We start from the raw sequence: 13,068 nt of genomic DNA, 5'->3' as shown, positions 1-13,068 counted from the left end.
CAAACGACATGACAAGATCCGCTATATTAGACCTAGCCCTATAGCTATACAACTAATACGTATATTCACGACGACAGCATATAGCATCACTCATCATTGGTATTGCAGAATTGTACTTAACTACCTAGTAATATCTTCGACTAAGCCTTATTGCCTAGTTAATACCACCTCACATTTCCGGGGGTTCTCACAATAACTGGTTATTAACTTCATTCGCTATCACTATTTTATCAACACTCGCCATCGCAAACTCGATAATTCGACCATCGGCTAATCTTTTATTTTAATACTTGTCCTACGCCCAGAGTGATTCCTTACTACGCAGCTATAATCAACATTTGGTTTTTGGCACGCTTGAAATATAGGGGTCTTGCCTGGCTAGGATCGTGAGACAATTGATAGATCCTATTGCACTCACTCACGACAACCTTGCAGCAAACTAGGGGCTCTTTCTTTCACTGAAAACATTCAGCACCATCGCCATTCGCCTTGGCATCTTATCTACTCCGAAACATCTCCCCATCTTCAGCTGCTATTCCTGTCTACCCTGCCGCTGTTTTTCTATTCCTTCGTTGTCTGGAGTCGAATCTCGAACACCATATCAACAAGATATCCCACTAGTCAAGGACAGATCAATCAATACAGTCGCCTCTCAACTCACAAGCACCTGCACTACTCAACACTGATTATCTAATGCTTAACCATGCGATCATGAGCTACGGCGGAGGACATTTAGACGGGGCTGACCTCGCAATTCCGAGTCCTGGCTCACCACCCGGTATGACTTCATCAGCCATAACTTCTAGGGCGTCTTCTGTGCGGTCCCTCAACTCCGACGAAGGCGACGAAGGCATTGCAGCAAACGTTGCCCACTTTGAGGAGATTGGCCTAGATGACGATGTCGCCTCCATGGACCCTACCCTTTTCCGCGACTCTCACACAAAGTCGGCTCCGAACCCTTACAGCGCTTCTTTCGCTTCCGACCTTCGCGCTTCGTCTGCAAAGCATGTCAGCCCCAATGTTCATCCCCAGACCCGCGACCTAGCTCGTCCGCGCCTACAATTGCGAAGTGCTTCTTCCTTTACGGGATCTCGATCTAGAGCTCCGACCTTGACCGCACAATTTCGCGACACGAATACCCGCAGTCTTAGTAATGGCATTAACCCGGAGACTCAGATCAGCACACTACCGATACGTAGTCTTTCTGTACGATCTACTTCCTCGATGAATCCATCTCATCGACGTCGAAGTCCAAACCAGAATATCTCTGCTCGATCTGTCAGTCCTCTGGGCGGCAATTTGGCAGTGCCAAAACAACGGCGACGCAGCTGGCAGACTGGCCGAGAGCCAAAGTCGGCAATTGATTTGGAGAAAGAATGCGACGATGATGATGACGACAACATTCCTGACGACCTTATTCTTGATAATGTTCCGCTATCGCCTCGTCCTCCCTTGGAGCGGTCGCTGAGCCAATCGGTATCTGCCTCTGCATCACCTGAAAGACGCCCAAAGGAACGCGTTCGCAGCGTTGGAAATGGCACACCCGCAGTGGCTGCTGCTCAAGGCTGCCTTAAATCGCCAACATGGAAGACGGGCTCATCATCATCATCTACAGACTCGCTACAGTCTGCGACGTCTGCTAAAGGACGCGCTAAGAGTTGGACTGCCGCCATCTCTGAGCTTAGCCCTGAAGCAAAAGCCCTCACAGAGAAGCTTGAAGAACATGCAAACGAGGTTGACAAAAACGGTGTGCACCACTCGATGTACGACCGCCCGAAACCCAAGCCGCGGGTAAAATCTGCGCTTGCCGAGCTACCTCCTCTTCGGCGGACGAATATCATGATCGATCCTCTACCCGTATCCAAAGAGAAAGAGGCTGTCCTCTCGCGGACGAGGCCTTCCTGGTTACCGCCAAAGGATCCCATCGAAGAGAGAAGGCATATCAGAGAATACCAAAGGATGATGGCAAGCAGCATCGAAGCGGACAAGAAGCGAGAAGCGATGCAAAAAGAAAAGGAGCGCACGAAGGACAATGCAGCCAAGGCGCTTATGCAGGTTTGGGAAGATGGTGTTTTGAAACGATGGGACGCTGCGATTCGCGAAAGGCGAACTCGAGAATTATGGTGGAAGGGTGTAGCGCCACGTAGCCGAGGTGCTGTGTGGAGCCGAGCCATCGGGAATGAGCTTGGTTTGACAGAGACATCCTTTCAAGCGGCTCTGGCGAGAGCCTGCGAGGTCGAGGATCGCTGTGCGGCTGGGAATGCGAGTAGCGAGGATGAACGCAAGGCAGCTTGGTTTGCGCAGATAAATGTGGATGTGGAGGAACGGACCTGGGCTGATCTCAAGATCTTCCAAATTGGTGCTCCACTACATTCGAGCTTGATCGATGTCCTTCGTGCGTATGCTATGTATCGCAGCGACATTGGTTACGTGTCAGGTTGCAACGTAAGTCTACCCAATTATTATCATATACCTGCAGTCTCTCTTGGATATTATCATATACCTGCAGTCTCTCTTGGAAATTGTAAAGGGAAATTTATGCTAACTTAGTTAACTATCTAGACTATCGCAGCGATTCTCTTATTGAATCTTCCCACACCCACTGCCGCCTTTGTTGCCCTGGCAAACATTTTGAATCGTCCTCTCCCGTTTTCCTTCTACGCCTCCGACGTCGGGGCCAAGACATCGGCATTCAATTTACTTCTTCAGACTCTGTCAACCAAGTCACCTAGACTTCATCAACATCTTACCAGCCCAGAGCTTGATCTTGAGCCAGATATCTATCTTGGCGATGTATTTATATCCTGCTTTACGCAACATTTCAGTCTCGACGAATGCACCCGGTTGTGGGATGTGTACGTCTTCGAAGGTGATGCACTCCTCATCCGTGCGGCGGTTGCATTGCTACTAGATATCGAGGTTCCCTTGCTGAGTGCCAAAAACACATCAGAGGCGCATAAAGTGCTACAAGAAAGAAGCAAGCTGGATCAACAGGATAAGGTTGACTCGTGGATGACTAGAGTCCGAGCTGCCGGTAAATCATAAACAGACATGGAAGCAAGTAAGCTTCACTAAACAATAATTTGCTTAATTGCTCTTTCTCATCGTTTCGTTCCACCATTGCCATTAATGTACAGCACTGCAACACTACAGCACTTACGTATTTTCGATAACTATTGTCTCGTCTCAGGATAGGCCATTGCCTATTCTACTTCAACGTGGTCTGATTTGTTGCCAACAAGATATTTCGGGGGTGGGAATTGGTGAGGTAGGAATATAGATGGGTGTGGAAGACGGAATTGCCGCTCAAATCTAGCGCAGATGGATTGGCAACAGGGTGCTTATAAGGAATGAATCATTCACGAAATGAAATAGGAGTATAGATCTTGGAAGGCGATGGATTGGACCAGGGGGGCGGAGTTAATTGTTGCAACCCGAGACGCATCCATTTCTGCTACCACACCACATTACTACTTACTATCAAGTCCGACTCCTTATGTACCTACATAGTAGTACATGCATCTAGTACCTCCAGGTACTTTTCCCACTGGACTCCGTCATGTATTTCTTTTTAATGTTTCTCTTTCCCTTTTCTATTTTCTACCTTGGAATCGGATACGAATAGACTACCTAGGTACTTTGGAGATAGGGGGGTAATATTGGTTACTAGGTTAGATAATTCACGGCCCATTAGGTAGTTTGATGGTAATCTAATACAACCTCTGTTGAGTTATGCTGTTAGATCTCACTTGTCTATTAACCATGGATTCAAAATCATGAATGACCAGAGAAGGGGAGATGTGTAAATGTATAGGTAGGTATATATCCGAAATCATCCAATGATATACGTACCTACATACCTCGCTTAGGTAGGTGGGTAGGTATAAATATGTAGTTATTATGTTGCGTACTTTTCGTTTTCCCCTAGGTAATGGTATCAAGTGCAATAGTGACTCCAGAAAAACCAGTAACACCGCACCTAGTAGTCGCATTATTCATTCGTCCCGTCCGCCCATCTCTCTATCCATTGCCTGCCCACCTAAGTATGTATCCTGTATATACCTAACCTTTGGTTTTGTCTTTCCTTTTCGCTTGCTATTCTGCCTACAATCAGAGGGCAAACCCAATATCTTCTCTGTGATCGTCTACCAGACGTCCCCACTCAAGTAACAGCCGAAACATATAAACCTGCATGTCTTCTTTCCGAAGCGCCTTAAGTGCCCACTCGCGGCCGGCTTGCGCTATATCGTCTGCATCGGCGAGACCTGGCCCACCTAGGTACCCCACAGCGCTCCAAAGATCGCTCAATCGCACGTCTAGCGGGACAAAATGTCTCCAGGCGTGAACACGTTCCTCCCACCAAGTACGAAAGAGGGCTGCACGGTATGGCAAGGACCCTGACTTCAGGAATGGCAAGAAGCGGCCACTGAAGGCAGCACCGTCAAGATCTATGAGATGACGATGACGCCAGTGTTCTTGAAAGTCTATAGATGGAGGTGGCTCAGCTGTAGATGAACCATAGAAAGTTATATGCTCGGCTGCGCAATCACGCTCGTCGCACCTGTTGAAGTTACCAACGAATGAAACATTGACAACGAGATAGTCTGCCGAGGACGTCTTCTGAGGGTTGGAAGACGATGTCCTTGGGGAGAAGGAACGCAATGAAGAGACAATACTGCTGCGGGACGGTATGAGGCTAAAGAGGGATTTCGCCCGGATGGAGAATTTGGCATGAGATGCCATATGCACAAACCTGGCCCGTAGGAATGTGTGCCAAGTACCATGGATGGCAAAACCATCAGATGAGGCACCACGCCAGTATACACTGTTGAGCTTTTGATTAGAGATGCTGTCGTTCGTCTCGATTTCGACCTTCTCGCCAAAATTCCATGGACTTGGATACAGAATGTCAGCGAAGTTGGAAAGCCGGCTTTGACTGAATACCGGGAATAATGTTTGTGAAGGGGCCATCGCAGATGGAGATAACAGCACGCCGTGCAAATAGGCAAGGTCAGGTTGATGACACAAGTCTCCGGATAGTGCCCAGTCGGATACGAAGCCGTTCGTCATATGGGGAGCAGAGCAGCCCAAGCACTCGGCCTTTCTATTCCACCAACGGTACGTATTTACTGGCGAGTCGGCAGGACAGGTTGGTGAGATCCACTCATAAAAGATCTGACGCTTAGATCTATCCAAGAACCATGGCGACTTTTGGTCCCATATACTCTCATCTGCATTCAAAAAGCTGTCTGCCCAAGGAGGCTCTTGGGTGCTACTAAAAGACTGCAGCTTTTGTTTTGTGCTCAACTTCGCCCTAACTTTGAGGCCTTCGTCCGTATAAGCTGTCATTCTGTCGAGGGGCACCGAAACACGGCATTCGTCGTCAAGATTAAAGGCGATTTGCATGTCGGGTAAGAATTGCGCAAAGGGCCCAATCATCTCCTTGGTGACGTCCATCATCCATCTATGAGTTCCATGAATGTGTGGTGATATATCAACCTCGCCGTCCTTAACGATGATGCCACCCATAGAAAGCGAGGGATGCTCAAGGAGATGGGTTGTCCTCTGGCGTAGGACATGCGGCTGTGTACCCCAGTAAGGAAGTAGATCTGCGTGAATTTGGTCGAACGTGTCCAACACTGGCGATTTGACAGAGGCTGCAAAGTCGTACCACTTGTCGAAGTTGGGAGGTGGCGGTATACCGTAACGCTCTTTATACTCTGAGACAGCGGCTTCAAGCGATTGACTTTTACCAGCACTGGCTATCCAGGCATCCGATTGAGTTCTAGCCCTAGCAATGGTGGAAACGGGGGTAGGCCGCAATCCTCCGGGGCTCATGATCATTGTCTGACAGAAAATGAAAAGGAAGACGAGTAGAGTATAGAGAGCATATCGGTTTCTGGAAGAGATGTTCTCAGCAGAAGAAGGCAGCGGAAATGTAGCAGCTATGCCAAGATGAAGTAAGATGCCTGCTCCAAGAAATAACCAAACACCTGTCAGGAGGCCCCACCAGTTAGACCAGACCTTGACCATGGTTCCATCCATAATTCTCCATTGGATGTAGACGAGGATGCTTGATACTGTCAGCAGTAAAGTCACCACCGTGGCGTGGAAGCTACCAAGTAGGTAGATAGTAGACAAGATACCAATAGTCACGGCAATACTATCGACAATTAAGTCTTCTACAGCTAAGCGAGACAGGAATATGTTCCAATGAAAGTTAGCTCGGTCGACTGACGACCAAATAGCTAGGAAGGTCAGTAGGGCCGCAGATGTAAGAAACAAGGATCCTAAAAAGTGCCACGTCTTTGACTGATCCTCGTTGCCTTGGCGAATTTTGGCAATCTGGGAAAATATTGTAGCATCTAGAGCCAATGTGACTAACTGCGCGAGAGGTATTAGGCGTTCAATGCGGGGTCCGGCGGGACATATGGCACCGGTGGTGCGCTCGGAGAGAAGGAGGGTGTCGGTGGCAGCCAAACCCCATAACAGTGCTACTACAGCATACTTCTTGAGCGCCAACGATGCGGCTACCGGCCGCCCTTGCGTCTCGCGTCCATGCCTCGGCAAGTAGACAGGCCGGAGGCCGAGCGAGTCATATATCGCTAGGAGGAAGGGAAGAAATGCCTGGAATGAGTTTTAGCAACCGATCCCTTGTGATCTTTTGGTTGTTGTTGTTGGTGGTGGTGGGGGAGGGGGGCATTGGCGCAAACCTGAAGTCCGTCCCACGAGCAGTGGATGGTACGAATGATCCTCCAGTACAATATCGTACGAACTACCATGCAAGAAAGCAACAGCGTGAAGGATGGCGATAGGTATCGAAGCCGAAATGAGGATTTTAGGATACCGAGGAGGGAAGACTTTGAGAGTGCATTGTTGTCGGACAATGGCGCATAATTCAACTCGGACTGAAGTATGTATCTTGCGTAGGCGCATAGAGAAAGGCCGGAGAAGAGGAAGACCGAGATGGAAAAGTGAATTGGACGTTCTGCGCTTGCAAGGTCAGTTTAGTGTTATGGTTTCACGCCGGCTATTTCGACAAAAGGAGGGCCAAGAAAGAGAGATTTGTAAGTCTAGACAGTGCACAGAGACGGGGACGGGCCGTACCGAAGGCCGCGCTTTTGTAGTATCGAGACCAGACGAAGGTGGTACTTAGGCCAAGGATGCTGCAATACGTTAGTAAGTATGATCAACGCAGACTGATATTGATGTATATTCAGTTTGGGTGGGCGTAGCAATCCTAGGAAGCCTTTGACTAACAAGGAAAGCAAGCCATCGCATATGCCATCTGCAACTCACCAAATAGCCAAGACAAGGAGTTTTCGTGGTGGCGGCGCCATGTCGGAACAGCACAGATGTATCTGTATCGTTATGCGCACAAGTCGAAGAACATCGTTACCTACTTCAAGTCAAGGCGAATGAAGCTTGTTGATTGGTCACGATCCAAAGAACGGGTGGACCATAGCGGCGCAACGAAGGGGAGGAAGGAGTGAGATGTGATGAAGTTCAATGTTGTTTGGGTGCAAGGTGCTAAGGTACCTAGTAGGTTGTGGTAGATACTAATAGTTAAGTACTACCTAGTAGGTAGCTGCCCAGTGGTAAGTAGGCTACCTACCCTAGGTATTGTATTGTACTTATCAGTGGCAGCTTACTACCTAGTACTAACATGTATGTAGATATGGGCCAGTCGAGACCAAGAATCGAGACTAAAGGTTAAGGTTTGGAGCGTCTTGGCACCAATGCTGACCGATGTCCTAAAGGCTAATGTAACCCCGACAGCCTGTGAATTTTTAAACTATGATCATCGCAAGATTGAATTGAACTATTTCTAGTTTTCAATATGATGATATCATATTTATGGAGATGTTACACAATGCCCACCCATCTTACCCAGGTAGATAAGATTGCGCTTCGGCATTCTCCAGCTGGCTACAGTTGCCAACTACACAGTTTGTAGTGCCCCTTTTCCCCTTTCCCCCCTTTCCTACTTTCACCAGATACACCAGTTGCATACCTAGTAAGTTATCTGCCTACTAGATCGATCACTGATCAAATTGATATGTATTGAAAACATGGCAACCCCAATGAAGCTACATAGCATATTTTATCTAGGGACTATCTAGTATAACTCATAACTCATCACACTTGCTCCCAGGTCAAGCTGAACACTTCTGTCCCAGCCTTGGAAATCCCTACCTCAATATCCCCCTTTTCACTTACTACACTTACAGGTATCTTCTCCTCTTTTCTCTCCAAAATGATTCTATTTTCCGGAGACTCAGGAAGCCTATAAAATGTTCTGCCAAAGCGGCTGAGGAATCCTTCCAGCTTGTCTTGTGTCACGTCGGCTTCCATAATTACACCACGCTCAATTGCCTCCTCAAGGGCTACCAAAACGAGTTGTGTCACGTATGGTTGTGTGTAAACTCCTGCTGGCGCTTTACCCTTAGACGCAGATGTTTTGGACTGAAGGGGGTGGGGGGCGCTATCACTTCCGCTGAGACACGAAATGTTAATACACCCAGTCATCACCTTATAGAGATAGATATCCATTCGAGGAATTCTGCACGTACAAGAAGAATTTTGGGTCGCCGCTCGTAACTGCCCTCACCAGAGCGTCTCTATCTGTGGGCTCCTTTGGGATTGGCTTGCAGAAGGCGAAAGGATCACAGCAGGCTTCATTAGAGGTCAGATACAGATGATGTGCGGTAATCGTCGCTATGATCAACCCGAGTTAGCATCAATGGACGTTCATCTGAAAGCAATCGAATCTAAAGTCATACCGCCAACTGTAGGCCCGCAAGCCCGGACAGCCTCTACAGCTGCTGCAGTAGTACAGTGCTCAAGCTAGAATGTATAGATTTAGTAGCTGTTTCCAAAAGTAGAGAAGTAGGAAGGGCCCATACCACGATACGTAGGTCCGGGAATCGCTCATGTAGCGTTTTTAGAGTGGGAAGAAATGCCTCTTCCAGGGTTGTGCCTGACGGGGCAAGGGACTCTAGGACCTCACCATGCAGGTTAAGTACTATTCAGAGCAAGTCTTCATTAGCTTCAATACTTGACAACCTGTCGATGGTTGGGATGGGCTCTTTGAGAGCTAAACTGGAATCGAAATGGCTTGATGTGCATACCCAATCCGTGTTTTTCCATGGCGGAGAAGGTGTCGTAGAACGATTCAAGGTTGGAGACTCCAGAGTCGGAGTTTGTTGTAGCCCCTGACCAAGTTAGCGGCGCAAGAGGAGCAAGTTACGGGTGCGAGAAGCTTGCCTTGGGGGTACATCTTCACCCCCGTGATTCCCGCTTCAGCAGCTTGGGCAATAACCTCTGGAGTGATAGAAGGATGAAGCTTAGATGATTAGAAGGTTAGACAAATTTGGCACTGACCGGAGATGTAACTAGAGAGTATAAATTTACTTACAAAAAGTGACATGAGAAATTTGACGCCGTGAGTTATGGCCATGAGTTGTTTTTGGTATTCAAGCACCTTACAGGTTGTTTATGAGTCATTTTACACCACCTGATATTATGGCTAATAGATATGTACAAACCTGAGCAACAGTAATTAGGGGAGGTACCTAGGTTTATGTAGTGTGTTAGCAAGTAATAACAGAAGGAGATAATCCCTAGTTATGGTTTTGGGGGGGCGGAGACAGGTATGTAGAGGAGGCATATAGAGGCTGGATCACATACGAGATTAGGCATGCTGTACTCTCGAGTTAGCTTGTCACTTTTTGATCAATGTCCTAGACAAGAGGTCATACACAAACGCCGTATCAACACCTCCTTGGCGCACAGTGGGAGCAATTAATTTCGCCATATCGCCCTGTCGCAGATGAACGTGCATATCTGCGGTAGCCGGCAGCTCAAGCCGTTTGATATTTTTCAACTGCATTATTCCAGATGAGTTGGTGATGTATGTTGGCGAACTTGTTTGCGTCTCTTTACTGGATATTGAAAAGAACGTTTGATGGAAAATGTTGTTGAAAGATATATACCCTAGGTAGTAGGACGGTACTTGACATAGTAGGTCTAGTTTGGGAGTAGGCATGTCACGTGGGCTTAGCATCAGTTAGCACTATGTACAAACTTGAACAAACCGATAAGAATATCAATTGATATAACTACATACCCTATGTAGGTACCTAGGCATTATATACCTAAAAGAAATATGCACATACATCAACTGATACAGGTATTACTATGTAGGTACTACTACTATGTATGGATGTATCATTGGAGATGTATCAATAATGTAGGTTCTGCAACTCACCACTAAATAACACCCTCGTAAAAGGTGACTTGAAACCTCCCATTGTCCGAATTGATTACCGGATCAATGTCGTCCTCTAAATAGACAACCCAAGGGCTCAAAAACCTCCCTTCCCACTCTCTTGTGATATTGTTCGCATCTGGGCCAATGATCTTGTCGAGGCACCATGAACCCGTCGCCTTTTGTGCTAACGCATCTGCCGGAGCGTTAGATAGAAGGTCATCAGTGAACCCTTTGATCCTTGGGTTTCCATCTAGTGACTGGATCACGACCGCTCCATCATTCCCTTGCAGGAGCGATACATCACCCCAGGTAGACCCAGTCCCGTTGGCATGCCAATTTAACTCAGCCCAAGTTCCCAAGAGGTGCTTCTTTCCGTTAAAATTGGTCACATCGCCGCGCATAATACGTCCTCGGAAGGTTGGGCACACGGTAATGAATGCACTGCCCCAAGGTGGTATCTAAGGATTGTCAGTGCTTTGCTGTTAAGCTAGTATTTCTTTGCGTTCTAGGTAAGTAGGGTTGCCTTGGGCAAGCTCACAGCCGTGTACTTGTAAGGAACGAAGTCGTGGTTGCTTTCGTATAGGAAGAACATGGTTCCGTTGATGTTGCTGTGCATATTCGGGTCATAATTCCAGATGAGCACTCCAGGTCCACCGAGGTCCTCGTCACCGGCTATGCTTACACGATAGTATTATTAGCGGCGAGGAAATCAAACCACAAAGGGGTCAAATAGTTGTCGAGGATATATTGCTTGCCTGTGTAAATAGGTGGTTGAGACTCATCGTGGCAGAAAATCTGCGGGTCGCTTGGCATCTGGCTGCTGTTGTACCAATGTCGATGTGTAGATGTTTTCGAGGATGTTTTTGCGAGGGCTTGGTGGCGTTTCCTGCCGATGATGCTAATAGCTGAGATTCGACCTGGGGACATTGAAGCAGGAGGAAGTATCAAGCTCCATAAAATCAACATGGGAATGGGGCTTTTAGTGAAGCGCATCTTCGTAAATATACAGTTGGTAGGTATGGATGTAGGTACTAGGTAGGTATGTTTGAGGGTATATTTTAGGAAATACTTCGTAGGGTAAGGGGGTAAAAAGAAAGATGAGTTGAGAAGATCGTGGGATTATGGGATTCTAATGGTTACGACATCTATCTACATATAAGGTACCTAGATATTTGACTTCAGATGTTAAAATGTTGTTCATATGTATTACTCTAGGTTACCTAGGTAGGTAGTCTTTAACTTGAACCACTGCAACTTGCAAGCTACCGTTTACCCAGGCACCTATCTAGGTGCCCGGAACCTAACCCCTTTATCACCTTCAAGTTAAGGAACCTTGTTAAAAAGCTAGCTTTTATCTGATTGCCACTTAGGTACATTCCTGGATGTAAATTGGTATCAATACCTAGTAGTGGCTTCTTCTACTGGCAATCTTCTTTGGTCACAGAATGATGGTCTCCCCTTCCATTAGGTTAAGTTGAACACACACCGTTACAGTTGTGCACGTAGATATTCTGATACATTTTCTTTTTCTCAAAAAAGTCATAAATTATAATAATGAACATGCGTCCGATTTCATATTCTTAATATCCCTAACCATACCTAAGTAAACCATCCTAAAACATTAAAACATGATAAATGACCAACACAACAATATAAAGCACTAAAAAGTAAAACCCAGACACATTCACCCTATCTCCCCGTTCCCGACTAATTTCACTCAGCTCTTCCACCTATTCGTTCATAGTATAGCCCAGGCAAACCGGAAACTCGAATATGATGAAGGGACTCTTCCATCTCAGTCAGATATGATATGAGATCTCGAAATATACCTTCCGCCATTTGGTCTCTAGAGCGTATCATCGACTGCAGATTTAATATACGCTGTTGCTGGTCTACAACTTCCCTTGTCAGCCCATTCAACGCGTTATCCTTGGCAATGATAGTATCATGCTGAAGTCTTTGTATATCGACCAACATCCGAATTCTTTCAGAGTCACGCTGGGATGTCCGGGTCTGTCGCTCAACTACAGATTGTAGCTCTTGTATGGTCTGACATTGACTTTCATCTTGGGCCAAGGCCTCTTCAAGTTTCCTTTGGTCCTGCTTACGAGTCTTTTTAGCGGCGAACCAGTCGGCGAGTCGTGGTGCGACGAAGTGCAAAGCAGCAACTCCGATGAAGATTGTTGGCAAAATCCTTGACGCCATATTCAATGTAGGGAGACTCGTTGTAAATGAGATTGTCTGGTATTTGGCGGATCTAGATAACAAAGCCAGCAGCGGAACAATGGACAAAGGGCGTTGAAGCTTTAGGCACACGAATATAATGTTTCCATTATTCATTAGGGAAAGTGTGCGGCTTCATATAAATTTCGTCCAGCACCACAATCCCAGTGTTTCCATACAGAGTTATCGTCTTGAACTTCATGAACAACTGAGAGTTCAAACACAACAATTTAACTATATTGTTAACAATCAACACCAAGCAATCATAACTTCATATGCTGATTCGGAACATGAAAGGTAGTTACAAGGTGAGCTTGCCGACATGCCATCAGGCTTCACTTGGAGAATGATGATTCTATATTAGGAGAGGTAATTGTATTAGATTCATTCTATCACTGAGATCACTGAGTAAAGTCTTAATAGTCTATAGTATAGTTACGAACGGTGTATATTAATTCAGATCAAGGATATTTTATACTTATTAACTCTAGGTCTATCATATCTAACTTACTTAGCATCATCGAAGAATGCAGAATAATCATGAAGGCTGAGCATCTTGCCTTACTGGCAGG

The 13,068-nt window shown here is 46.5% G+C and overlaps 4 protein-coding genes across 4 annotated transcripts; 1 reads left to right on the top strand and 3 right to left on the bottom strand.

Moving 5' to 3' along the window:
* Window positions 1-246: 246 nt before the first annotated feature.
* GGS25DRAFT_536 (TBC domain-containing protein) lies at window positions 247-3,578 on the top strand. The gene is made up of 2 exons (XM_049265836.1): window positions 247-2,445; window positions 2,563-3,578. The coding sequence occupies exons 1-2, from the start codon at window positions 694-696 to the stop codon at window positions 3,043-3,045; spliced, it is 2,235 nt and encodes a 744-aa protein (XP_049120807.1). The 5' UTR covers window positions 247-693; the 3' UTR covers window positions 3,046-3,578.
* Window positions 3,579-3,736: 158 nt separating this feature from the next.
* On the bottom strand, window positions 3,737-7,800 carry GGS25DRAFT_467297 (glycosyltransferase family 90 protein). Its single transcript, XM_049258985.1, has 4 exons — window positions 7,300-7,800; window positions 7,108-7,166; window positions 6,714-6,988; window positions 3,737-6,627 (listed from the first exon to the last, which is right to left on the bottom strand). Exons 1-4 carry the CDS (start codon window positions 7,338-7,340, stop codon window positions 4,111-4,113), a joined length of 2,892 nt encoding a protein of 963 aa, XP_049120806.1. The 5' UTR covers window positions 7,341-7,800; the 3' UTR covers window positions 3,737-4,110.
* Window positions 7,801-7,880: 80 nt separating this feature from the next.
* On the bottom strand, window positions 7,881-10,025 carry GGS25DRAFT_467293 (amidohydrolase 2). The gene is made up of 10 exons (XM_049258984.1): window positions 9,762-10,025; window positions 9,691-9,703; window positions 9,549-9,575; window positions 9,419-9,484; window positions 9,268-9,346; window positions 9,132-9,215; window positions 8,907-9,025; window positions 8,784-8,847; window positions 8,574-8,718; window positions 7,881-8,497 (listed from the first exon to the last, which is right to left on the bottom strand). The coding sequence occupies exons 1-10, from the start codon at window positions 9,890-9,892 to the stop codon at window positions 8,140-8,142; spliced, it is 1,086 nt and encodes a 361-aa protein (XP_049120805.1). The 5' UTR covers window positions 9,893-10,025; the 3' UTR covers window positions 7,881-8,139.
* Window positions 10,026-10,272: 247 nt separating this feature from the next.
* On the bottom strand, window positions 10,273-12,478 carry GGS25DRAFT_516336 (uncharacterized protein; the record flags this gene model as incomplete). The annotated part of the gene is made up of 3 exons (XM_049263184.1): window positions 10,273-10,731; window positions 10,812-10,945; window positions 12,103-12,478. The coding sequence occupies 3 exons, from the start codon at window positions 12,476-12,478 to the stop codon at window positions 10,273-10,275; spliced, it is 969 nt and encodes a 322-aa protein (XP_049120804.1).
* Between the last annotated feature and the right edge of the window lie 590 nt (window positions 12,479-13,068).

This window comes from Hypoxylon fragiforme (genome assembly GCF_022984875.1).
Source record: "Hypoxylon fragiforme strain CBS 206.31 chromosome Unknown GGS25scaffold_1, whole genome shotgun sequence".
NCBI lineage: Eukaryota > Fungi > Ascomycota > Sordariomycetes > Xylariales > Hypoxylaceae > Hypoxylon > Hypoxylon fragiforme.
This window is presented reverse-complemented; position numbering and strand designations above follow the sequence as displayed.

Excerpts from the sequence above, each read along its gene's own strand:
- GGS25DRAFT_536 (XM_049265836.1), top strand. The coding sequence starts at position 694 with ATGCTTAACCATGCGATCATGAGCTACGGCGGAGGACATTTAGACGGG. Across the intron at positions 2,446-2,562 it reads GTTACGTGTCAGGTTGCAAC|ACTATCGCAGCGATTCTCTT; the intron begins GTAAGTCTACCC and ends TTAACTATCTAG.
- GGS25DRAFT_467297 (XM_049258985.1), bottom strand. The coding sequence starts at position 7,340 with ATGGCGCCGCCACCACGAAAACTCCTTGTCTTGGCTATTTG. Across the intron at positions 6,989-7,107 it reads CTACAAAAGCGCGGCCTTCG|AACGTCCAATTCACTTTTCC; the intron begins GTACGGCCCGTC and ends TTGCAAGCGCAG. Across the intron at positions 6,628-6,713 it reads GCTCGTGGGACGGACTTCAG|GCATTTCTTCCCTTCCTCCT; the intron begins GTTTGCGCCAAT and ends AACTCATTCCAG.
- GGS25DRAFT_467293 (XM_049258984.1), bottom strand. The coding sequence starts at position 9,892 with ATGCAGTTGAAAAATATCAAACGGCTTGAGCTGCCGGCTACCGCAGAT. Across the intron at positions 9,026-9,131 it reads CATGGAAAAACACGGATTGG|TACTTAACCTGCATGGTGAG; the intron begins GTATGCACATCA and ends TGCTCTGAATAG. Across the intron at positions 8,848-8,906 it reads TCCCGGACCTACGTATCGTG|CTTGAGCACTGTACTACTGC; the intron begins GTATGGGCCCTT and ends TATACATTCTAG.